Source organism: Microcaecilia unicolor, chromosome 2, assembly GCF_901765095.1.
Source record: "Microcaecilia unicolor chromosome 2, aMicUni1.1, whole genome shotgun sequence".
In the NCBI taxonomy this organism is placed as follows: domain Eukaryota; kingdom Metazoa; phylum Chordata; class Amphibia; order Gymnophiona; family Siphonopidae; genus Microcaecilia; species Microcaecilia unicolor.
In genome coordinates, this window is record NC_044032.1 from 133,251,221 (window position 1) to 133,277,106 (window position 25,886).

Genomic DNA, 25,886 nt, shown 5'->3' on the forward strand with positions numbered 1-25,886 from the left:
CGCACGGTACCAATTGGGGTAACTTAATACCTTACAGACACCTTTTTAGCTTCTTGTGCAAACCAGAAATCATTTTTTTTTGGATTTCCTAGAAAACTTTTCTTTCTCCTTCTCAGTCCCATGTGGTGTGAGGTTTGATTCTCTTTCCGGATCAAAGCTTATTACATTACTAGTAACTGTCATATTTGATATATACTCCCTCTTGGGCTTCGAATCTGCCTTTGTAAATCTATTTAAACTCGCTCGAAGAGTTGTAAGTTCTAAACCCCTTTTTCTCACATTTTTTTTAACATCCTTATCCAGGCTTCCGAAACTGCCATTTCTTTCTGTAGCTTTTAAAGGTTTTCCCTAACAAGTGCTGTAGTTCACTATCTCAAGGACATGAGAATCTGGGAAGATTGCCCACTTTAGCTGCCTTATCAGTCCAGCACTGCTTTGGCAGAGGAGGCTCTACAGTTCACTTTTAAAAGCTAAGAAAGTGATTTTTTTTTTCCCCCTTTTCCGTTCGTTTTTGTCCCTGTTCTATGCTGAAGTGGTACAACAGTCTTTTACACAGGTATCTTTCAACTCCGGTTTCCCCTCAAAATTGGTTCCTTAAGCAGGCACCATAATTGTAAAATGACTTATCTTTTCATGCCTCATGCTGCCAAGTCCGTTGTAAGTGCACTTCTGAGCATGTAAGAATGTACGGATGTATTTCTTTGCTTTCACTGTATCTTAGTCTTACTCTGCATTCTCCTTTTATCAGGGCATACTTTTTTCTCCTCTTTTGTGTCATTTTATTAGGACGTTATCTCCCACTCCCCAAGATTCACTGCTCATACTGCTTTGACTTTTGGGCGTTGCTCTCTATTTCATTCCATCTCCCTTAAACAAAGGCTTTCTCATTCTGTCTCTGAGTCATGATTTTAACCCCGAGACAGGTTTCTTTATTTTTGTGCTGCAATTGACAGCTTGATAGACCTTATTGTGCTACACCATGTGCTTACAAAGTATTAAAAGGGTATCTTTCCTTCAAACATACATTACTTGACTTTCCCCTTTAAAAACCGGCTCTCTCCTTCTTTGTCCTAGTGGCCCCCCCCCATGACTTATACTGTAAATGATATTACTTACTTCCTAGATATATGTCTTAATAGTCCACTATAATGTATTTCTTGCTGAATGCTTAACCAGCAGTATTTTAGAAAGGCTGTTGCATATTTTGTTTTATTGTTCTATTTAAATGATATCATATTGTGCTTGTGTTCTATGACACAGGGGTATAGCGTGGTTTCCAAGGCATATTAGATACAGACTTTTTCTTGTAAAAATATTCGTGCTCAAATCTTCATACCTTTTACTTCCGCGATGGCTGCGCTGGTCCGCTGCTCATCTATAATCTTTACATGTTTTTAACACTAATCTTATCAGCCATACAAGAAAACATTAAGCTACGTATACCTTCCTGTTCTGCTCTACCACCTTCAAGCTTTCCTTTCATAGTTTGCTGTGTGACAACCTTAGTATACACTGTAAAGTTAAGGTGCCTTACCCGAAGAGCTTACTTGGTTCTTTTCCCTTTAAAACAATTTTTTTCCTTGCTACTTCTGGATTAGGTTTCAGAGGTTCTTTCTAGGAATATGCCATATTTCTTATTTCCTTTTTCCTTTTTCCCTTCATTTCTTAAATTTATTTTTTTAATTTATTCTACTAGTGTCATGCAATTAACTTTGATACCGATGTCTGGGACTTACATGCATTGAAGGGGATCCTTCAATGGATGACGGCATCTTATTTATTAGGGGCAGACTTCCATTCCATTTTCGGAATGGCCTGCGGTTTCGGCATTATTGCCCACCTATGGGTTACCTGTATAGATGATCGCTGTGGCAATACAGGGACGCCTAAGACATTAGTTGAGATTGTATACAGGTTGACTAGGGCATTCAATATTTTTGAACGGCTAGTTGTAACAGAGAAAATTCATAGTCTTTCAATGTTTTAGTTGGGTTAGTGGCAACAGAGAAAATTCCTCACCATAAATTTTTCAGTGTTTTGTTGTAAACGAGAAACATTCCAAACCACTGTAGGTCCATTAGAGGGATTAGTGGTAAAAGAGAAGATTCCTAATCTGCGGAAATCTATTGGACCGCTGCTCTTCAACTCATAGGACCTTATTCGCTGGTTTTTTTGAGTTTTTTGGGAGTGTTTGCAATGTCCCTTTTTGGGGGCTCTATCATGGGCTGGAGCTCATGGCCAATTGTAACCGGAATAATTCTTGGCAGGCAGTAGAAACCGAGATTTATTCCTGTCTTTAGAAGCACACTCTGGGGAGTAGTTTTTATTAATTTGGGATAGAGTAGTATAAATATATAATAGCTGACACTAATCACCTTCTGCTCTATTTTTCTTACACTCTCTTTGCACTTTTGCGACCTTCAATTGTCTGTTTACTTAACCTGCGGCAAAAGCATAGGGCTTTCCGCCAATTAGTAATTTATATTCTAGGTTCCGCCACTGGGACGCTCTTGAAGACGCGTGAGTATAAAGGTGTTTTCTATACGCATGATGCATGTTTTCCTTTGAATGATCTTCCTTTGCACGTTTTTATATATATATTTATAGAGGTACCTATTATAATTCTTTGAACTAGGATCCAACTTGAGATTTAATTTGCCATTTTACACTGCACACCTCCACCTATGTGGATTGCTTTCCCCTTATTCCTAATTCCATTATGTCCACTCAGTCCTCCACTAGCCCCCTGGAAAGAGTTCTCAACTTTTTTCCTGCTGATAAAAAAGAACTGTCCCGTTTATGTCAGACCTGGCATACCGTTTGGTCCGCCAAAGACCCGGGACTGGAATGGCCAACAAAGGGCTCATTTGATCAGGGCAAGCTCCAAGCCTTGGTCTGCTATAATGAATCCAACAAAACAGGAAAATCTAGGGAGAAGCATTTAGCTGCTATTAATAAATTTATACTTATTGCACAAAACCAGCATGACAGAGCCCTAGCGAAGTCTGATTGCGATCAAGCCCCTTGCCAAGAGGCAATAACACCTACGGCCCCTCCGCCTTATGATGCTGCAGGTACTACCAAGCTTCTACCATGTGCAGTGGGATATACACCAATACCCCCAGGATATTGTGATAAACCTCAGCTACAGATTTCTCAGGGATCTCAGACACAGATCCCCTTACCTCAAGGATCCCAGACAGTGATACCCTCGCTGCCTGCGATATCTCCCGCGCCTATAAAATTTGACCCACCTACTACCGTACACATTGCCGGTGTAGTTGATCTATCTCTTCCCTCATCACAAAAAGACTCAATTTCTATATCTCAGGGGTCAGTACAAACTCAGACGCCTTTAACCCCTTCAACAATCCCGGTGGCCCAACCAGTAGCCCTGACTTCGGCCCAATTACCCACTGTTACCTCTGCTCCAACGATGCTAGCAACAACCCAGACGCTAACCCCACCACCGCCTCATGTATATCGTACTATTGGAGGCTATGAGATTGAGATACCCCCACCCATTATTGAGCAATATCCTTGTGTCCCGAACCCATCGGTTCCGGCCACCATCCAGCACCCTACTAACAGTCAAATTGACGTGGCTGCCCAGACCTCCATTTATCCTGGGCTAGGATCAGGATTGACCTCACACATGACCACCCAAACGACTACCTACCCACATATGGGGCACACAACTCAAACATCGCCTCCACCACTACATTTGGACTCTTATGTCCAAACTGGTCCCTTGCCCACTGAATCCCTACAGTACCCTATCCTGTCCCAATTACGACAGATGGGTTTCGTTCCATGTAGTCCCGCCACACAGGCACGGGCTATTTGTCAGGAACTCTATGATCGGGGTTTCCTTAAAGCACCCCCCGTTCCAGTGAACTTTTCCATGCCTACTCTAGAACCTGAGTGTTCTACTCCTCCTAGATGGGAGCAATTGGGTGCACGCCCCAAGGATAAAATTCCCCAATTAGCAGAGGACCTGGCTCTTCTCCGCCGTCCTCTCATACCTCCAGCCAAACCAGGTACTGGGGGCCTACCAAAAGTAATATCTTCCCCATTAGAAGAAGCATGGGAAATTTTAAAACAACAACTTCCAATTAAAACAGATTTGATGGATATTCGAAACGAACCTCCCCCAGTACTAAGTTTCTCCTCCTCGATGGAAGGAGATTCTTCTCACCTTGACCTACCCAAGCCCCTCCCCCTTGACACGCCAGTTCCTTCAGGTGCAGGCTGTCTACCGTCACCTGCCCTCACCTTAGCCACTATAGGAGATGATCTCGTATACGTTTCAGAAGGACTTCGTTCTCTACGGAAGTCCATGTCGGCACTCCCTGACACTATTGCATCTGCTACATCAAAATCCGAAATACCCCAGATACCCCAACAACATGATGCCATTTCTCATCATACTAGACAGCGCGATCCTCACAGTTATCTTACTGATGAAGGATCTAGCCGCTGCCTTGCAGTCATTGACAGTCCCCAACACCCTACAAGACTGAATATCAGTACAGAACCCATCCTATCTGGTCCACCTAACACACCTGCCCAATATGTGGCTTTGCATGAGAATTCATTGCATTATGTTCACCCATGGGTTGACAACCTTGCAGGATGGTCTGAGGCGCTTCAACCCCAGTCCGCCCTCTTCCCACGTGAAGGATCTTTGCGATCAGACAAGCTTTCACTTGTAAGAGATCTTATTTATGACCACCCCGACCCCCATTGGGATCAGAAAACAACCCTCTATCTAATCCAAGGTCTTCAGGTTTGGAAAAAGTATGAGAATCAGTTTCCCCCAACCACCTCGATTGATCTCCTTAAATCAGTGAACCTTTTTCCCCTGCTGAATAAAATGTCAGGTGGTGTCCCTCATACGGAATACACCCCACTTTCAGCTGTTGAATTGAATAGCCTCATACTACAGCTCCCGGATATTGCACAGGGAGGTAACCGCTGGTTAAAGAAATTACAGGACATAACCCTGGGGACTACTCTATCAGTCGGCGATATGAAAGCGCTCCTGGGCAGAACCCCACACGCTAGTATCACTGACATATTCACTCAATCGGGCTATGCAAAATTTGCCACCGATACTCAGTATGATGGCAACCCTTTGACAGAAATTCAGACCAAAGTATTTCAGGAAATTCGGACCATGTATCCGACCCTTAAAGACTTTTCAGTCATCACTTCCCAAAGATGGGAAATGGATTCAGAGCCTATTGAAGCTTATTTACTCAGACTCCAAGACCTATATAAAGAACAGACAGAGGAAAAATTTGACTCTGATAATGCCCTCCCAGTATTCTACCATTTACTGAAGGGAACCTTACCCTCAGAGATTAAATTAAAATTGGAGAATACAGTGGGTCTCCAATTAGAAAAATGGCCTAAAATTCGTGAACACATCCTTCATCATTGCAGAAGGCTTATTAAAAGCAAGCAAGATGAAGCCCAACATCGTAAGACAGTGCACACCAACTTGGAAATGCTACAGACTGAAGATCTCAAAGAGAAAAGAGCCTCTAAGAGCTCTGACACTGATACTAATACCACTGACATTTCTCCCCCTGTTATTGTTATGTATGCTGACCAACGCTATGACAATAACGGCCGAAATCATGGCCTACGGCCCTACCGCCCAGACCGTAGAAATGATTACCCAGAAGAAAGAGGCCGTCGCCCGCAACCTCAGCGAGGTCCCTTACGGGACCCTCCTGGTGATAATAGACGCCCTAGAGACTTCCATTCCCGACCTAGTCCTAATCGCTTTCCAGATGTCCTGTGCTTCCGTTGTCAGCAATATGGCCATTATGCACGTGAATGTCCACAACCATTACAAAACAGACCCAGACATATAGTCCGGCAAGAACGACAAGAACGACAGTCTTTCCCTCTATGGAACCCGGATCAACGCCGCCCACAGTGACTAGGCGTAGTCCGCACTGCTGCAGGATTGGATGATCCAATGATCACCCTGCTTATCTGTGAAGTTCCTGTCCCCTTCTTAATTGACACAGGCGCTTCTCGCTCTGTGTTGGCCCACGTCCCACACAAACTGCAGAAACTTCTTAAAATTTCCCCAAACAATATTACCACCACAGGATTTGATGGTGTTCCTACGGACACACCCCTGCTTGAACCCCTGCCAATTAAATATGCGGATCAACAACTATCTGCTCCCTTTTTATATGCTCCGCTATGCCCTGTTAATTTACTTGGAAGAGATCTATTGACACTGTTCCATTTTGAAATTCATTTTGATCCTTCCCCTAGTGAAACCACTTCACTTTTGATGGCTGTCACCTCTATGGTTGAAAAACAAATAGAGGTAGCATTGAATGACCTACCGGGTTTTCTTTGGGCCACACCTGAGAAACCCTATGGTAAGGTTACCGGTCCTCCCCATCGTATTCAGTTGTTACCTGGTTGTAAAGGTCCTAAAATTGCCCAGTACCCTTTGAAACCTGAAGTCATTGCTGGAGCTCAAGAACAAATTGATTCCTTATTACAGCAAGGTATCATTGAAAAATGTAATTCACCATACAATACTCCATTATTCCCAGTTCCAAAGAAGGAACCTGGCGCCTTCCGTATAGTACAGGACTTACGCGCGTTAAATGACCTCACTTATGCGGTATTCCCGAACGTGGAAAACCCAACCACACTCCTCAATAGTATCTCCTTGCAGACATATCATTCCACCATTGATTTGTCTAATGCTTTCTTTTCCATCACCCTTGACCCCGTAAGCCGGCCGCTAACGGCTTTCCAATTCAATAACACAACATATCAGTGGACTCGTCTCCCTCAGGGATTTACTGACAGTCCTACAGTCTTTTCCCAGACCTTAGCCGCACACATACAAGAATTCAAACAGTACAGATATAGCCTCCCACCACAAACTTCCATTGTTCAGTATGTAGACGACATGCTCATCACCTGCCCCGATTTTGACACATGTGTTCAGGTCACCTGTGACTTTCTTGGCTTTCTTGCTACGAAAGGTTACAAGGTTAACAGAAAGAAATTAAAAGTGGCTCAGACACATGTTACCTTCCTTGGCCACCACATTGGCCCCCGTCAGAAGGGCCTAGGTCCCGATACTCTCCAACATGTCTCCTCCTTGCGAATGCCCACTACCATTTCTGATCTCAGAGGTGTCCTTGGTATGTTAAATTTTTGTCGCCTGTGGATACCAAATTATTCAGCCCGGACTCAGCCCTTTTATATGAAACTACAAGGCAAACAGAAAGCAAAACATGAACCCGTTCTTTTTACACCTCAAGAAACAGCTGATCTTATGGCCCTTGTAAAGGATGTTATGCTTTCCTCACCATTGGCAACCATTGATGTCTCTCAGGATGTGCACCTTTGGGTCGTGCATACTGAGAATACCTGGTCTTGCCTGATCACTCAAGAACATGATGACCTTGCTTGTGGTTATCTCTCGGGTACTTTTTCACCTGTCGAAAGAGCTTTTGCTACTTGTGAGAAAGGCCTTGTTGCCGCCAGCACAGCTGTTACAAAATTATACAGCTACATTCCTCACCTTCCGGTGATTCTTCACACATCCCATGATGTTAAATATCTGTTGGATAAACAGATTAGTCACATGACTGTCTGCCGGTTACAAAAGTATCAAGTGCTTTTGTTCAGTGTAGTGCACTCTATTCACCCATTAACTTTAACTGACCTTCAACGCCTGGATCCATTACTCACTGTAACAGAGACAGCACAGAATGCTATTTTTCCCCATGAGTGCACTACCCGATTATCTGTTCCTGAATCACTCCATCTACATTCAGAAATCTTGCAAAGTGGCGAGGTTTGGTTTACAGATGGTTCTCAGCAAAACGGAGTTGCCGGTTTTGCCGCCCTCCGTTATACACCAGAAGAAGATATTCTGGATCCTATACAATTCAGGTTACCTGATTCATTCACAGCCCAAACCGCAGAACTTGCAGCGGTTTTGTATGTCTTACTGTTTAAAGCACTACACTCAGATCTGAGCATTGTCACCGACTCGGACTATGTATTCACTTCCTTGCATTCCCATGTTCGCAAATGGAACCAGAGGGGTATGATCTCCTCTACCGGGCAGCCCCTAAGTCACTTACCTTTGTGGACTGCACTTTTTGAAGCACTGGAGAAGCGCCATCAAAAAGGCCTTCGCACCAGTATCTCCTGGATTAAAGCACATCAGGAGACAGTTTTCTCTTTTGCCATTAATGGTAACCATGCTGCAGATGAACTAGCCCGTGAAGTCACTTCCTTTTCCAATCTTCCTATTGTATCCACTTGCAATGTTACACTTCCTGTACTCGCGTCCGAAGCGCTTCCCTTTGAGACGCCCCCTTCTACTCCCACGGATTCATCACCCTCTGAATCCTCCTCCCCTGACATCCCACCTATTTTTAAAACCCCTCCTGTCATCACCTCCTTGCTATCTCCTGAATCTGAGCCCCCTGTAACGTCCCCTCCCTCAGACTCCTTAACGTCAGACTTCTCTACTACCCTCACTTCCTCCCTTTCACAAGCAGAACTCACTTTGTGGAAGCAGGCAGGATGTTTCCTAAATCCGAATGGAATTTGGACCCATCCCAATGGGCAATTATGTGTTTCACAGCATGTTTTATCTCTTCTTTTGCATGCCCTCCACTACCCCTTACATTTAAATGCTACTACACTGTATGATCAATTGTCTTCCAGATTATGGGCTCCCCAAATGATGCCCATGTGTCACACCGTAGTTCATAATTGTTACAAATGTTTTCTGTACACACCTAAACGAGGACCTGTTATTCCTTCAGGTCATTTACCTGTTGTCCAGGGACCTGGCCAACATTGGTATATCGATTTCACAGATATGCAGACGCCCGTTCGTGGTAAACGGTATCTGCTTGTCTGCGTGGACGCTTTCTCGAAGTGGGTGGAAGCTTTCCCTTGCTCTAGAGAAACCGCCCAAACTATGGCACAATCACTGTGCACTGAAATTATTCCTCGATTTGGGATTCCTGGCGAAATTACCACAGATAATGGTACACACTTTGTAAATGAACTGTTGCAGAACCTTCTTCCTGCACTCGGCATTACTCACAGAACTGTCTGTGTTTACAAACCCACCAGTAATGGTCTGGTTGAACGATACAATGGATTGCTCAAAACAAAAATGCGTCAGCTTATGGCAAATGGGATAAAGAATTGGCTTGATGCCCTTCCTTTGGCACTATTATCTCTCCGTGCCACTCCATCCTCTTCCCTTAAACTGACGCCGTTCCAATTATGTACAGGTCGCCAGATGCGACTCATACCTGGCAATCCAGACACTCAAGTACCCGATCAATACTCAGTATATTGGGATATCTTGCAGACTATTGTAAGTTCTCTGTCCTCAATTCCACAGGCCATTTCGGACAGAAGAGGGGATTGTGATGCCGATAGATCCCCCCCTTATAAAGTGGGCGATCTGGTGCACCGGCGTTATTACACGCACAAGACCTGGCGAGATCCGATCTACGTTGGGCCCTTCAAGATAGAAGCCCTGTCAGCCACAGCTGCAAAGCTGGAGGACCACACATCCTGGGTCCATCTGAAAGATATACGAGCTTATCCAAATACCCCATCAGGTCTCCTGGATGTTTCCATTGATGTTCCCACGAACCCAATCTCCACCGCCATTGTTTCCAGCACAGCAGTCACTGGAGAGAGCAGTCCCAGCACGAACTCCATCACCACCGCCATTGAGCCCGAGACCACCGACCCCACATCCAACACTTTTGAATCATCTTGATCAACTTGACCAAAGACTTAACCACCTTACTCCCTCTCCTGAATCACACCTCCTTGATCTGGCTGACATTATTATCCAAGCCTTCGCAGAATCTCCAGAGTCACCATCTGAACAACCACCTGTATCTGAACCAGTATTTGAGTTGCCTTCTTCACCTCCTCCTCCCACAGTTCCTGTTCTTCCACTTCCCTACGTGGATCTTCGCATCCGCCTCATCAGAATCCGCAATCTGGCAGACGATCTCCTCCAAGTCCGCAACCTAGCAGGACAGTTGACCCCGGAAGACCGAGAGTCCATTGTGTTTTCAACAGTAAACATTTTGCACAGCAACACCTGTGAGCTGCTCGACATTCTACATCGGTACTTCCCAAATCAAGCCAGATAAATGCCACAGCAAGTTCCGCCGCTGTGCACTTCAGAAGTATTTATCCCCTTACAGACTGTTTCTCTACATAAGTGTGACTCTGAACAGGTATCTGATACAAATTCCCATTGGTCCAAAGACTTGGATGACAATTATCTGGAAGCCGACACCATTTCTGACGACAAGGCCGAAACCAGCGCTCGTCCAAGTGTTGCCTCTGCTGTAACGGTGTTACATCAGTACACCCTCTTCTTCTGCTTCCCCTCTGCCAGACTGTTTGCTGTTGGACTCGTGTGCATGTTCATACTGTGTATAGGTTTGGTTTTGTTTCTCACTACCTTGTTTCCCTATACTGTTGACAGTAACCTCTTTGATCTTTGGATCACACTTACTGCCTTTCCCACTGGCAACGTTACCTTGCCAGCCGGAAACGCTACGGTACTTGCAACTACTTCAGTACTTGCGACTACCCCAGCAATACTTGCAGCCACTCCTGCTCCACCACCTACTACAGCATCTTACACAAAACTCCAACAGTACACCACATTCACACGCCCGTTTGGATATAGCCCCCCCCAGACGATCTCAAAGATCAGCCCCGCTGCCACCAGTCATCCCACCCCCTGGGCAGACACATCTGCCACGACAGACTTTTCAACTGGCAATCCTCCAGATCCTATTGAAACCTCTGCAACTACTCCTTTCCTCACTGATCCTCCTGTTTTGTATTCTACAACTGTTCCCAATCCTATCAGTAGCTCGGTCCATATTGTCCCCAATCGTACAACTACTTTTGAGGATAATATTGCCTTGCTTGAATTACGACCCACCCCTCCTCCTTCTTCTTTGGTTCCTGCTAGTGACGCTCCTCCTCCCACACATACTACTTTAGCCACGTCAAACATCACCGTCCCAGCCACTCGTCCTCCCAGATAGCTCCACACGCCTAAGTGACCATCAATATATGTCCCAGAATTTACCAGACACTCCGCCTTCTCCACCTGATTCTCCCCCACCGTCGCCTTTAAATTTAGGTGCACACTTGATCCCTGAACCCCCAGAATATCTAAGACAATTAATTCATCCTCATTGGGACCCTGCTCCAGAAGACGATACAAATTGGGACCCCTTCACCCGATACCACACACTGTGTGAACCTTTGTTTGACAGTTGGACATTAGGTCCTAGCCGTACGGTTACACACACTCAGTTACTGTTTGGAGGAATCTTAGGCTTACAAATTGAACAAACAGACGACCTCCTAATCAGGCCACAAACTGGTGACATTGTAGATTTTTGGGTAATTACATACGCTGTACTGGGCACTGACTGGATTCCCTTCCTGTTTATCAGAGAGGTTGGATCGAGACCTTTGGAAGTATATGGTATTTTCCAAATCCCAGATCCTACTGAAATAGGGGCTATTAGAATTTACCCCCCATACCCAAATACCTGTTGCTAAAACCCTTGGGATAAATTTGTCGCTCTCCTTAATCAGTAGCCGTTACTTACCCTTCATACAATTACAGTGCCTCATTATGAAAACTACCAACATGAAGTGCTTAGCCCTCCTGTTGTGTGTGCTCACCACACCCACGATACATGGAACACAGTACCTAACAAATTTTCAAGAACAATTTACAACCACTTATGAAATAACATTACCCACTACCAAGGACACAATCACTATCACCCTTGATGTATGTGCTTACACAATGTGTGGGGAACATCCTGTGCAGCAATATTTGTCAGCTTTTGAAGTATACCTGTGTCCCTTCCCCAATTGTGGAAGTTGGGCACAAGTATGGTGGTATACAGGTTCATGGGTTCCCTACTCAGGTACTGAGATTCCAGATCTAAAAAGGAGCATTTCCATCATGAAATTGCGAGTCACTGGCCTCTGCCAAATGACCAAATGTAATCCAGTGGCTATCACTTTTAGAGGAGTAACAGATGTTACATACAGAACTTATTCCATAGGAATTGATGCCACAGGTAGAGACCCCATTGGAAAATTCAAGATTGTTCCACCCCCCGCTGTACCAGAAAAGAATAAAACTAATCCCTTAATGCCAACAACGATCCCAGAAATAAAAATTCCCTACCAGATTGTACCAATTAATAATTCTAAAGATTTAGTGGCACTAGAAACAGGATTTGGAGAGACAAACCTATGGCTCGAATGGGCACATTATACTACAAAGAGTTTGAATGTCTCTAATTGTTATTTTTGTTCCCATGCAAGAGCAGAACCAACAGTTGTTCCTTTCCCCTTAGATCTCCAAAATGATCCAGATGGATTTTGGTGTATGTTGCAGTTATTGCAGGTTAAAGACGACATTAATCAGTCTTGTCAACACCTTGACGAGCACCACCCCTACTTACCCCCTCGGATGAGGATTCCACCTGCATTCAGGATTCCAAATCCTGCTACCAGATATCATACATGTCTGGAACGATATGGGGTGAAACAGACACGGTTTTTTAGGAAACTTAACCAAGTGTAACATAACCTTAGGAAATGGGACTCTGAAAAATCTGAACCTAACACGGTTCTCACAAGCTAGAGCAGACATATGGTGGTACTGTGGAACCCGCACTATCCGCCATACACTTCCTAACAATTGGACAGGCAGATGTGCCCTAGTCAAATTGGTCATTCCAATCATTATAGCATCCTTGCCTCCTCCTCATAGCAGCTCTTCCTCACGAGTGAAGAGAAATGCAATGCCTGGATCTTTTGATGATCGGGTCTATATAGATGCTATTGGAGTTCCAAGAGGGGTTCCTGATGAGTTTAAAGCCAGAAACCAGATAGCTGCAGGATTTGAATCAGTTTTCTTTTGGTGGGCGACTATCAATAAGAATCTTGACTGGATCAACTATATATATTACAATCAGCAGAGATTTGTGAATTACACTAGGGATGCAGTTCAAGGAATTGCAACACAATTAGACGCCACTAGCCGGATGACGTTGGAAAATAGATTAGTTCTTGACCAACTTCTAGCAGCGGATGGAGGGGTGTGCCAAAAGATAGGCACCCAGTGTTGCACCTTTATCCCCAACAATACAGCTCCAGATGGATCAATTACCAGAGCTTTAGAAGGCTTAACCTCACTGTCGCAAGAATTGGCAGAGAACTCTGGCGTTGATACATCCTGGACAGGTTGGATGGATAGAGCTTTTGGTAAATGGAAAACATTTATCATTTCAGCAGCCACGACTATAATCATAGTGGTAGCAATTTTTGTTTTAGTAGGATGTTGCATAATCCCTTGTGCTAGAGGCTTAGTAGAACGCTTAATTGAAACCGCAATAATGAAAAGGACCACAGCAGGACAATATGCCCTGTACGAAAATCTCCTTCCCAACACCACAGGAGAAAACACATTGGACTATCTCCCTCCGAGAAGTACCAATCGCTATGCAACTGTTAGAGACACTGGAGAGATGTCTGCAACTGTATAATCAGATAATAGCGCACAGGGATAGAATGTAACCATATAAAGCTGTATAAGATGATGTGATCAATTGTGCAAATCTATGCAAATGTATAATTAAGATATAATCAGTATATAACCAATGAATTTGTGATTTATAACAATATAAATATATTGACATACATAAGAATAAGATAGAACCTGCATATTAAGAGGTTGAAGAAAAATTATATTGTAGTAACCATAAGTTTTAGTAGGATTGACATAATTGAAGTACTGCCAAGATGATACTTTCAAACCGAAAACGAAACAAATTGTACCAGTTGATCTTAAGACTCAGATAATTTGATGGCCTCATAGAATACCTTCTGGAATGGATGGTACCAAGGTACGTTAACCCTGGTGTCACCCTATGGGATAGGGTGAAGAGGGGAATGTTAATATATGGCCTAGCTTTAAGGCTACCACTGGAATAGTGATGGCCAAAGCTATGCAGCCTAAAAACAACTGAAAAAGTACTGACTAGGCCAAACAACAAGTAAATGATTTAATATTTGAGAATCTGCAAAAAGCAGGTCTGAACAATGAGTCCTGATACAAACTTGGTACAATTTTTAAATCAAATATAGCATCTGTAATGAAAGATCAGATGAATAAAATGGAGCTTATTAGTTTTGGTATACAATGATACAGAGGTAATACAGAGTTCATGAGAAAGGTATGAAAAGTATTGCAGCCGGAAGATGTGAAACTGTTATCTCAACGCTTCCCAAAACATGTTGATAATTAGCAGTAGCTGAGAACGGAAGGAGTTGGGTACATCAGATAGCAGATCGCATGGGAAAGTATGATCTCAGAAAGTGAGAAAGATTAGGAGCAAGGTATCTCACCATTCACTTCTATGGAGAAGATAGAGTATAAAAGAGGGGAGATTTTGGCTCAGTTTGAGAGTCTTCTCCGAAGCTTCTGTCAGACGGCGAAGCCCTGTGCGGCTGAAACCAGAATCTGATGTCTGTATTTGTATCAACTTGAAGACCTGTGTTTGGGTAAGAAATAAAATGTATCTATCTATCTAAACCTATCTCTGTCTTTATTTTTATTGATTCTATCTTCTCTTTACCTTACATTTAGCCTACAAGGTAGATCATATACAAGTGACACTCAGTCTTTGCAGAAACTTAGACAGATGTTTAATAAGATTTATGTGGGAACATAAATGGCCCAGAGTATATCTAGATCCAGAAAACTAACAGAAAGCAGTAATTATGGGAATTAGTTTTCAATTACGGCTCCTAATGCCACCCCAGAATAGACCTTGTGATTGGGTGACAATGGAGGTCAGAGAAACTATACAGAACCTGATATATGAAATAAGTACCTTTAGTCCCCCGTGTGACGGAGTCAGAAAGAGGTCTATAAGAAGAGGTAATTAAAAACAAAACCAAGCATGAGGATGTTATAATGCCGTTATATCGCTCCATGGTGCGACCGCACTTGGAGTATTGTGTTCAGTTCTGGTTGCCTCATCTCAAAAAAAAAGATATAAAGGAATTAGAGAAGGCGCAGAGAAGGGCGACAAAAATGATAAAAGGGATGGGACGACTACCCTATGAGGAGAGGTTAAGATGGCTGAGAGGTGATATGATAGAGGTTTACAAAATAATGAGCGGGATAGAGCGGACAGATGTGAAGCGTTTGTTTACACTTTCAAACAATAATAGAACCAGGGGACACAAGATGAAATTAGAATGTGGTAGGTTTATAACAAATCGGAGAAAGTTTCTTTACTCAGCGTGTAGTTAGACTCTGGAACTCATTGCCGGAGAAGGTAGTAATGGCAGCTGGCCTTGCTGAGTTTAAAGGGGGTTTGGACAGATTTCTAAAGGAAAAGTCCATTGATTGTTATTAAATTTTGGGTTTTTTGCCAGGTTCTTGGGGCCTGGATTGGCCGCTGTCGGAGACAGAGTGCTGAGCTTGATTGACTTTTGGTCTTTTCCCAGCGTGGCAGTGCTTATGTACTCCTCTGACTCCAACATCTTGCCTCTCTCTTCCTTCCTTCCAGTTTTACATCTCTCCCCCTTTCCCCTACTCCCATGTCTACTATCTCTCTCTCCATCCTTCTCTTCCTCCCCCCCCCCCGGTGTGCATCTCTCCCTCTCTTCCACCCCCCCCCCCCCCGGGGCCATTATTTCTCTATCCATCCTTTTCTTCCTTCCTCTTCCCCACCCCTTACCATACGTAGTCAAGCATCTCTTTCTGCACTTCCCTCCCTCTCGCTCTCAGTTCGGCATCTCCCCCTCTTTCCTTTCCTTCCTCCCACCTCCCATGCATGGTCTGGCATCTCTCCCTCTCTGCACCATCTGCAGTTCAACAGCTCTCTCAATTCCCTCTCTCCCTCCCCCTCCCATGTACCTTAAACCAGGTCTTCTCTGTGTCCCTGCCAGTGGCAGCAGTACTCATATACTGCCTGTGGCCTGCTCCAGGGCTTTCCCTCTGACTCATCCTGCCCCTTCTGATGCAACTTCCTATTTTCGCAGGGGCAGGACAGGTCAGAGGGAAAGCCCCGGAGCAGGCCTCAGGCAGTGTATGACTATCGCTGCCGAGGACTGAGAGGAAACCTGATTTAAGATACACCCGGGGGGAGGGGGAGGGAGGGAAGGAATTGATAGAGCTGTTGAATTGCAGGCAGGGCAGGGAGTGAGAGACGCTGGGCTGTGCATCAGGGGCGGGAGGGAAATGCTGGGGTTTGACTGTATAGCACAATTAATTTTTTAAAGCATGATTAATAAATAACACAATTATGGCGTTAACCGTGATTAATGTGAAGCCCTAGTCTTAACGGTAGCCCATGTTGATAATTCTCCCCTTAGTTTTTACATCACTATTTCTTCTGTTTCATTTTTATGAGAGGACTGAATAAATAAGAACTTTACATTTATAGTTCTTTCCAGCTAATACTTTGTTAATTGTGACAAATTTTGTATATTTAATAGACCTTGAGATGTATTTTCAAAGCACTTAGACTTACAAAGTTCCATAGGTTACTATGCAACTTTCCCCCCTGTTTACTAAGTTGCGCTAGTGGTTGGTGGTGCGGTATTGCCAACATATCCCGTTCACTTCAATGGGATGTGTCAGCATTGCTGCGCAGCTTAGTAAACAGCGGGGTTTGTAAGTCTAAGTGCTTTGAAAATGAGCCCCCTTATATCCATAAAAAAATAACACTTTAAAGTTATAAAACAAAAACAAATTTTTTTTTAAACCCTCAAAAACAAATTATACACGCCATATACAGACATTTCACCTTGTTGCCGTGTTGGGTCCATCCCACTAGGCAGTAGTGCCTGGCTTCCAGGAACACCTCCAAGAGCCTAAATATTAATAAATGCTTGATCAAAAGATGCAATATAAAAGATAAACAGTATTTTCAAGACAGTATATTTTGCGGCAGTCATGTAACCGAGATGTTCAAAAGATTGTTACCTGATTGGGTATTCTTAAAGGTGGCCTTGGACCCCCAGGGTATCGTGGTGACATGAAAGGCTGGAGGTAAAAAGAATGTGTTTAGTACTTTAAGAAAAGCATGCTTGGCTACTATGCCTAAGAATATGTTTAATATATAAAAATCCATAAAAATAAGGAACGACAAACAGTGAATAGGGCTCATACAACAATTCTGCACCTGTACCCATCTCTTTTTGAATGAATCCCACCTGGTACTATTACAATGTGCTCCCTTTTGAAAAGGGAACAAGCCAAGGCCATGGGAGTCTGTCACTTCAAACTATTGGTAAAAATGAAGACTATGGAGCCGATACACTAAGGTAAAGAAAATGCATAGTGTACTGGCTCTTTATGGAAAATTTAGCTACAGGATGCAGATCACTTTTAAATCCCTTAGCTACATTTTATGAGAAATTTCTTACTATGTTCCTGGACATGGAAACACATGACAAGTTTCTTTCAAAACTGCCCTCTTTTGCATAGCAGTAGCAGGTCACTGGTCTTGATTCAGAGATCCCACCTCGGGGAGGGGGGGCAGTGTTATCTAGGGGGAACTTAAATCTCTGGTGGCCAAACATCCTTGTAGGCATCCTCTCTCTCCACTGTCCTGGGCTCACAATCTAAATATGGAGTCAGTCAGGGATTGTAGGGGGGGGGGGGGGGGGGGGGGCAGGGGTCTGTAAAGTGCCGCCTTGTTTTCTCTCTCTCAGAATGGGTTGAGATCTAAGGAACAGGGATGAGTTTGAGAGAGTAGGTCACCCAAGTACTGGTATTCTACTGTGCAAAGTGGAGCTTAAGAGGTATAGGGTGGAGAAACTACACCACCAGAGATGCGAAGCCCCCTTCCAGGAAGGAGGCCTTGTACTATTGTCGGAGTGGTGGTCAGAGGCCCACTGGTCCATTAAGGAATCAGGGTCACCTTGAGGGTGGGGGCAAGGCCTCTGAATTTGAAGCTACCAGCTTCTTTAAGACTCACCACTGGGCAAAATGTTTTTGCAAATTAAATAGCAAAAAAAATTACAAATTTTGCTGGTGCATGTATACTGTAAAGCCCTTTTTACAAAAACATTTGTCAGTTTTAGTATCTCGGGGTCCAAACATAATTAACTCCCAGATTCTATATAGAGTGACTTGAGTTGTGCATGCAATTCAGGGCATATTCTGTACTGCATGCACAACTTAATTATCTTAAGAAGCCAACCAGCACCAGTAATTGCCGATTAGCAGGCAATTGACAATAATTGGCTTTAACTAGACTTTACATGCACAACTTGCTAAGTGTATTCTATAAGAGATGCATGTAAATTCCAATGTGTGCTGCCAAAGAGGGGGCATGGCCATGGGTGTGGAAAGGGCGTTACTAAAAATTATGCGCACTTTTATAGACTACACTAGCTCCACAACAAACGTAGTCACCGGCATTCCTGTGACTAGATTTAGTCGCGTGGATGGGTTCTAGGTGTATTCTATAAACCGTGCCTAAATTTAGGCACGGTTTATAGAATACACCTAGGCGTATTTTTTTTCAGTGCCAATCTTTATGGTACCATATATAGAATCTAGCCCTTAATACATGCAAATCCTTCAAATGTTGATCAACAGATGTAACAGATTCTTTATGTCTAGACATGTCTAATGATATAGCATAACTTAATACACTGAGCACTTTATGTTCGGATGAGGGGGAGGGGAAAGGGAAAGGGAAAGGGAATGGGACTTGATATACCGCCTTTCTGTGGTTTTTGCAACTACATTCAAAGAGGTTTACATGGTATATACAGGTACTTATTTGTATCTGGGGCAATGGAGGCTTAAATGACTTGCCCAGAATCACAAGGAGCTACAGTGGGAATCAAACCCAGTTCCCCAGAATCAAAGTCTGCTGCACTAACCACTAGGCTACTCTTGGGCACCTCAATTTCTCCTATACTCTACTAAACAAGAACAGCAGACACTAAGGAGGCAATTCTATAACTAGGCACCTTCATTTACAAGTCCTAAGGTTGCAAGGTAGAAGCCCATTCTAAAATGAAACCAAGGTGTGTAGGATCCATTATAAAATAGTAGAGTAACTTGGTACTGGCGTGCCTATCATGCAGGCGCTCACACTTATGCCAGCCATGGCGCTGGTGTCTGTGTTCCTAAATGCAGCAGGGATGTGTGTAACTCATAGTATCCGGTAAGATAAGCATGTAAGTGGGAGTCCTGCCTATGTCCCACTCCTTTGTATGCCCCCTCGCAAACATGCGCTATATAAGTTAATCAAATATTTACAGAATAGTGCTTAGGCAGTCTACTGGCATTTATGCGTGTATGTAGGCACATGCATGTATACATGTCATTCTATAAATTGTGACAGTAGTGTTGCCACAAACCAAAAAAATCTCAAACCATAAAAATTAAATATTAGGTATGACCCAAGTTGACTCAAGGGAATCTAGAGTGCACTAAAATCTTCATCAGCCCTATCAATCATTCTTATCTTCACTCATTTTATTCCTTCATAATGTAGAAATCTTAATTTTCTCTTTATATATAAAAAGTATTAATTCACTTATCTTAGCAGTGGATACTCATAGGGAAATTAGTGCCAACACGTGTTTTGCCATATAGCTATTTCAAGGCTTTCTCCTTTCACCATACTCCAAACTGGTTCATAGATTCCCCTCAGTGATTAATAGGACTGATGGAAGATTTTGGTGCACTCTGGATTCCCTTGAGTCAACTTGGGAATAGCACTGCTGATGGTCCATACCTAATATTTTTATGGTTTGAGATTTTTTGGTTTGTGGGAACACTACTGTCACAATTTGTGAATATATGATCCTAGCAACCTTATTTATTTTTTGTTAAAATTTGCCTATTTTGAATACTATTATTGCATACATTTACATACATAAATGTGAGTGCCTAGTTTATAAAACTGACTTTTACAATCTGCTTTCCACTGATGACAATCAGACTAAAGTTTTCCCTTAGATACAGGGGATGTATGATTTTTGATATGCTAGGAATGCACAGAGGGATAGATGTACCAAGTATTTTCCTCATACATAAAATGAGAAAAAACCCTTTAGTTTATCTGTCTGGTCTAGAGCATGATGCAATGAACCTAAAAATCAAAAATTTTAAAAGCTGAAACATTTGAGAAATGCTATTACATACTGGGGTAGATTCCTCCACTTGTGCGACTTATTTCCAGCAAAAATGCAGTTGTCGTGTCAAATGAATAAAAATAATTGTACCTACAACACTGGAAAAAATACTACTGAGAAGCACTGTATACCTTGGAAAATCCATATATTGTTTTGAAAATAGGGCACAGTAAATGCCCTACTCAACTCAAGATGAGCTGTAATATCTATCTATAACTGCACCTTCTTTGGGCTTCCTGCATTGCATGATGGGATTTGTACATTCACTGTATCTCCTGACAGGAGAAATAAAATGCAATCTGAAGTCAAACAAAATCACTTCTGGATAAATTTATCCTCCAGAATTATAGGCATCCTTACATTGCTACCAGTTACTGGAAAAAGGGGGTAGTTATCAAGCTGCGTTGGGGCTCTAAATCATATTATTTGCCCCTTAATGTGTGTTAAAGGACTCTAACGTGACTTAAATTATTGTAATGCAGTAATAACTAAGTCACCACAGGGTACATAGTAATGAAATGCAAAACATGCAAATGCATGTGAAGAAGCTCATTACTATATAGACACAGGCGCCCGGTATAAGAGGCTTGAGGAGGCTAAGCCTCCCCAGCCGCCTCTCTCTCTCATCCCCCCGCCCCCCCGATGCACCGTTTATCTCTCGCACTCCCTCCCTGCAGTGCAGTCCCTATAATTAGCGTCTTTATCCCTCTCACTCCCTCCAATGTGATTTTAGATCGACCGTCGCTGCCGGTAGTGGCATGCGAACCTTATTACAGCTGGCTTCAGGGCTTCTCGGCCTGACGGGCCCCGCCTCCTCTGACCAGTCTTCCTTATGATGCATCCAGCCCTTGCGGAAGCAGGAAGGCTGGTCAGAGGAGGCGGGGCCCGTCATGCCATCAGGCCGAGAAGCCCCGAAGCAAGCTGTAATAAGGTTGGCATGCTGCTACCGGCAGCGACGGTCGATCTAAAATCACATTGGAGGGAGTGAGAGGGATAGAGACGCTAATTATAGGGACTGCAGGGAGGGAGTGCGAGGGATAAATGGTGCATCGGGGGGGGGGGGGGGGGACTGAGAGAGAGCCTGTCAGTAAAGGGGGGTGGGCTCGTTTAAAGGCAGAGCTACAGAAATTATAGGGACTTACCCTTTCTTTTTTTTGCGAGGGTGAGCAGGTTAATAAGGGGGAAGGGGGAGGGGAGGCTGGGGTGGAGGGGACATGAGTTGGGGCAATTGGGTTGTTAAGACACAAAGAGATTGTTTAAAGTAATATGGAGGGGTTGTTGGGATGAGTACAGGTTATGGGTATTGTTATTGTTATTAATATTGGGTTCTGTGGGCCTGATCTGGAATGTTGTAAGCGAGGACTCCATAGAGAGCCGCTGTGGGTAACTTGTGTTGATGGGTTCATTGATGTTCTTGTTTTATAGTATGAAAAATTTCTTCTTCAATATTATTATTAACATTTGTATAGTGCTACCAGACGCACGCAGCGCTGAACACCTGACACAGTCCCTGCTCAATAGAGCTTACAATCTAATATAATACAGACAAGACAATTAAGGGCGAGGGAAGTACTGGGTGAGAAGGAACAAGGGGAGGCAATTGAGTATTGGCTAGGAGCCAAAAGTAGTGGTGAAAAGGTGGGTTTTCAGCATAGATTTGAAAACAGGTAGAGATGGAGCTAGACGTATAGGCTCAGAAAGTCTATTCCAGGCATAAGGTGCCGCGAGGGAAAAGGAACGAAGCCTGGAGTTAGCAGTGGAGGAGAAGGGGGGGACGAAAGTTAAAGTTAAAAAAAGTTTAAAAAAAGGATGAAGGGAAGGAAAGACAAAGGAAAGATGCACACGGATGGAGTGGAAGGGAGAGAGGAGAAATGCTGGACATGGATGGAAGGGAAGGAAGACAGAGGAAGTATATGCATGCACATGGATGGAGGGGAGTGGAGTGAGGAGAAATGCTGGATATGGATGGAGGGAAAATTGCTGAATTTAAGGGCTGGACTGGAACACTTTGAGGGCAGATGTTGAAAATGGAGAAAGGATAGGGACAGGGCTACAGATGGTAGACAGGACGCATAAGGACACAGAAGGATGGTGGACATGATGAGAAAAAAATATCAAATGGAAAGAAGACACTGGGACCAAAGCTAATAGAAAAACTAAATGCTCAGACAGCAAAGGTAGAAAACATTTTTTTAATTCAGAATTTATTAATTGGAATATGTCAGCTTTTGGAAATGTGCATCTGTGATATTTTGCATGCAAGTTTCAATTTTTCTAGTATTGCTGCGAGTCTGGCTTCTTGAGGTAACTTTCCAGTTCAGTATTTTGCCTTCATATCTGTTGTGTCATGTGTTTTTCATGTGTGATCAAGATGCAGTATTCTGCTAGCGTGTCGTATTTGCAGCCCATTTTTTTTGTTTCACTAGGTTGTGTACTGGTGTTTTAGAGCCAGGTGTAATTATAGTGCTGCCTTTCCACGCATATGGTTGCAGCTCATCCTGTCCTTGGAATTAGTGCTGTTATGGTTTGGTAAGGTTATGAGTGTTTTTGCACAAGTTTGTGTATAGTGTTTTGCAGTGGAGAGATTGTGTGTTGGCCTTACTGAGGTGACACCAAAACACCAGAAAGGGTGTAGAGCCTAAATCATGACACACTACCTCTTGAAGGATCTATATATGGTCGTTAATAGAAGGAGCTCATTGTGAACACTATCTACCCTAAAAGGGTGTTTTGTGGCTCTACATGAGAATTGTGGTATTATGATCCCTTGTTTCATATTGTTGACGGTCTGCATTTTCCGTATGGTGGTATATTGGTGTATTAGGTCTGCCCAGTGTAATATTTATGGTACAGTAAGGTTATGAGTGTGTTTTTGCACAAAGTTGTGCATAGTGTTTTGCAGTTGAGCGATTGTGGTTAGTATATGCTTTGAGCAACCACTTTATTCTTTGACATATGATACATATCTAATATGTAAATTTAATGTTGCTTTTAAATTTTCCTTCTTCCTGTTTCATTTCATGTCCTTCGGTTTTGTAGCTTCCCCATCTTTGGAGAAAGTGTGTGTTTCGTTAATATCTTTCAAGCATTTAAATGTCTGTATAATATTTGATGAAAGATTTCTTAGCATATACCCTGAATACAGCACTCAAATTATTCAACAGATTCAATTAAATATTTTTTTAAAAAATCTAAAAGGAGCCTGACCAAAACTGCTACACATATGGGCTCCATAGGTTGGCAGAATTTCCTAGTCTGTAAACTATATTAGCAGTTTTGAGAAGTCAGAACAGGATTTACAGAACAAATGGAATAAATGTTAACTTAGCCTTTAACATTTATTTTATCTATAAAGGCAGAACTCACCATATTACCAACAGAACCAACTACACCAAGAAGTGAGATAGTATAATACACTAATCCTCAGATTTGAAGAACAAGACACAATCAATTCTACATGAGTCCTTGCCCACGCCAGATGGAACAGAGAAATGAATGAGATATTCCAGTGAGCATAATTGCTGTTTCTACAACTAGCGTTCAGTATTTGTAAGAAAGGGAGTTTTGAAGCCTACTGAGAGTTGACTACTTATGCAAATGTTTCTGCTTATCTACATGGCTGTTGCTTTCTGTGCTAAGCTTCAACACTTGCTGCTCTGTGGTGCAAATCCAGCAAATGAAAGATTTGTCCAATGTGCAGAGAGAACTCCCAAACAGCAGTTTAGGCAAAACAATGTCAATGCCAAATAAACAGCCTAAATCTTAAATAATTAGGAATATAAAAGTCATTATCTTCCATTTAACGGGTTGACTTGCTCTTTTTCTTTTACAATTTTACAAATGTGTGAGAAATGCTCTAAATGCCAGGTTAAGCAAAATGCAAAGCATCAAGCTATTCCTAAATGTTGGTGTCCCTTCCCAAAATTAAAAGTAAGATTAAAATACACATATGAAATTATCCTATGTCATAAAGGCTGCTCAATCACCTTTAATATCTTACTGATGCCATATAAACTTCTCTGTTTATGTATTTTTATGTTGGTTCAAAGACTTTGATGTCATTTCGCAAACTTGCATGTATTAAGGTTCTAGCTAAAACCATCCCTGACAATTGTATAAAAAGAATTATCCAAAGGTGTTCCTGATGCGAATTCTCAAGCATTCTTTGTTTCATTTTTGGGAGGCTTATAGGTCATATCTGAAAAAAAGTACCTCAAGATTTTAAAAGCTTGTGCACAAAGGTATCTTGGTATAATTTCTATGCTAGAGTATAAAGAAGAAATATAATACAATCTGCAAAGAATTCTCCTATTTTAAGCAGCATATCAGCTGGATTACTAAACTTGGTTTACTGCCTATGTTGCAGGTCACCATGGAAGCGTGTTTTTTGTAACATGTATTGTTTTTTTTAATGAAAAACATAGCTGGGTTATTTTCTTCCATTATTGTTCATCATGATATTTAAACTGAGGACATTTTGCAGCAAACCAAAGACAATTTAGCAGATATGCTGGCAATAAATCTGAGATACATAAAAATGGATAAAGATATCTAGATTTAAAACAGTTAGAATGAACATATACAAGTGTACTCATCACTCATGGCCTTCCATTCACATGACTATCTATCTCAGTTCACACTATGACAGATGACCACGAGTTTTAGCTTTTAAAATATCACAGATTTAAATCACTTTGCACAGCTAAACTACCAAAAAATGAATTGTAATAAAATGGTGGTGTATCTTTGGCATTTGTAGGCATATACATAACTTTGCATTGTTTTCTGTCATAGTTTAAGGATTATGTAATGTATGCTATGAAGAAGCTACTCCACGAAGGCTTGAAAAGCGAGAACGCTTGGATTAGAGAGTGACAGGGGGGCAAGAATTCATCCCCTTTCCCTCCCTGCAACCAAAACTTTTTTCCTATCCCCACCCCATCCCCTCAGTCAAGCGGACTTTGTAACTTCATCCACTCACCGTCCCCGCATTGTCCATCCCTGTCCCCTCACCATCCCCATGGTCTTAATTTTCTTCTCTGCATCTCAGCTCAAAGCTGGAAGATTGTATGCAATTTTATGGGCCTAACGGGCATTGTAAATAAACAACTTAAACCTATAGTTTAAAATACAAATAACAATATTTAATACTGATACTGAAACACTAATAATAATAATAATAATAATATAGTTCATTTCATAAATGAGACCCGTTCGCTTTTTGATTTTAGTAGTTTTTCGGCATTGCATTTTACCAAACATTTCATCATCTGCGTCATAATCAGTATTCCAACATGCAAAGACAGCTAAATACATCAGTTATATATCACTTGAAAGTTCCCCATTTTATTTAACACACTTTTCAAGACACTCTAACCCTGTCATACATAGTGCACTCTAGATAAAAGCCCCCCGCCCACCTTTCGATGTTGCCATTATCAGAAACCACCAAGTGTATCCTATATAATAAAAAGCACCTCCAACATTCTGAAGCTGACTCTGTGGCACTGTGGCAGTGTAGGGTTCGTAAGTCTGTAGTTCAGCGTTTCATTGGCTCTCACTGTCCCCGCCCTCACGTCGAGGAAACGGAACACTGTATAGTT

General features: G+C 42.6%; 1 protein-coding gene across 1 annotated transcript in view; it reads right to left on the reverse strand.

The window, feature by feature from the left end:
• The window catches only part of SSBP2 (single stranded DNA binding protein 2), a 665,549-nt gene that overhangs the window by 158,999 nt on the left and 480,664 nt on the right, over positions 1 to 25,886 (reverse strand). The window contains exons 6-7 of the mRNA XM_030193336.1: positions 17,108 to 17,167; positions 16,929 to 16,995 (exon numbers count right to left, since the gene is read on the reverse strand). Coding sequence (XP_030049196.1) covers positions 16,929 to 16,995; positions 17,108 to 17,167 — 127 coding nt within the window. The remainder of the gene's footprint in view (positions 1 to 16,928; positions 16,996 to 17,107; positions 17,168 to 25,886) is intronic.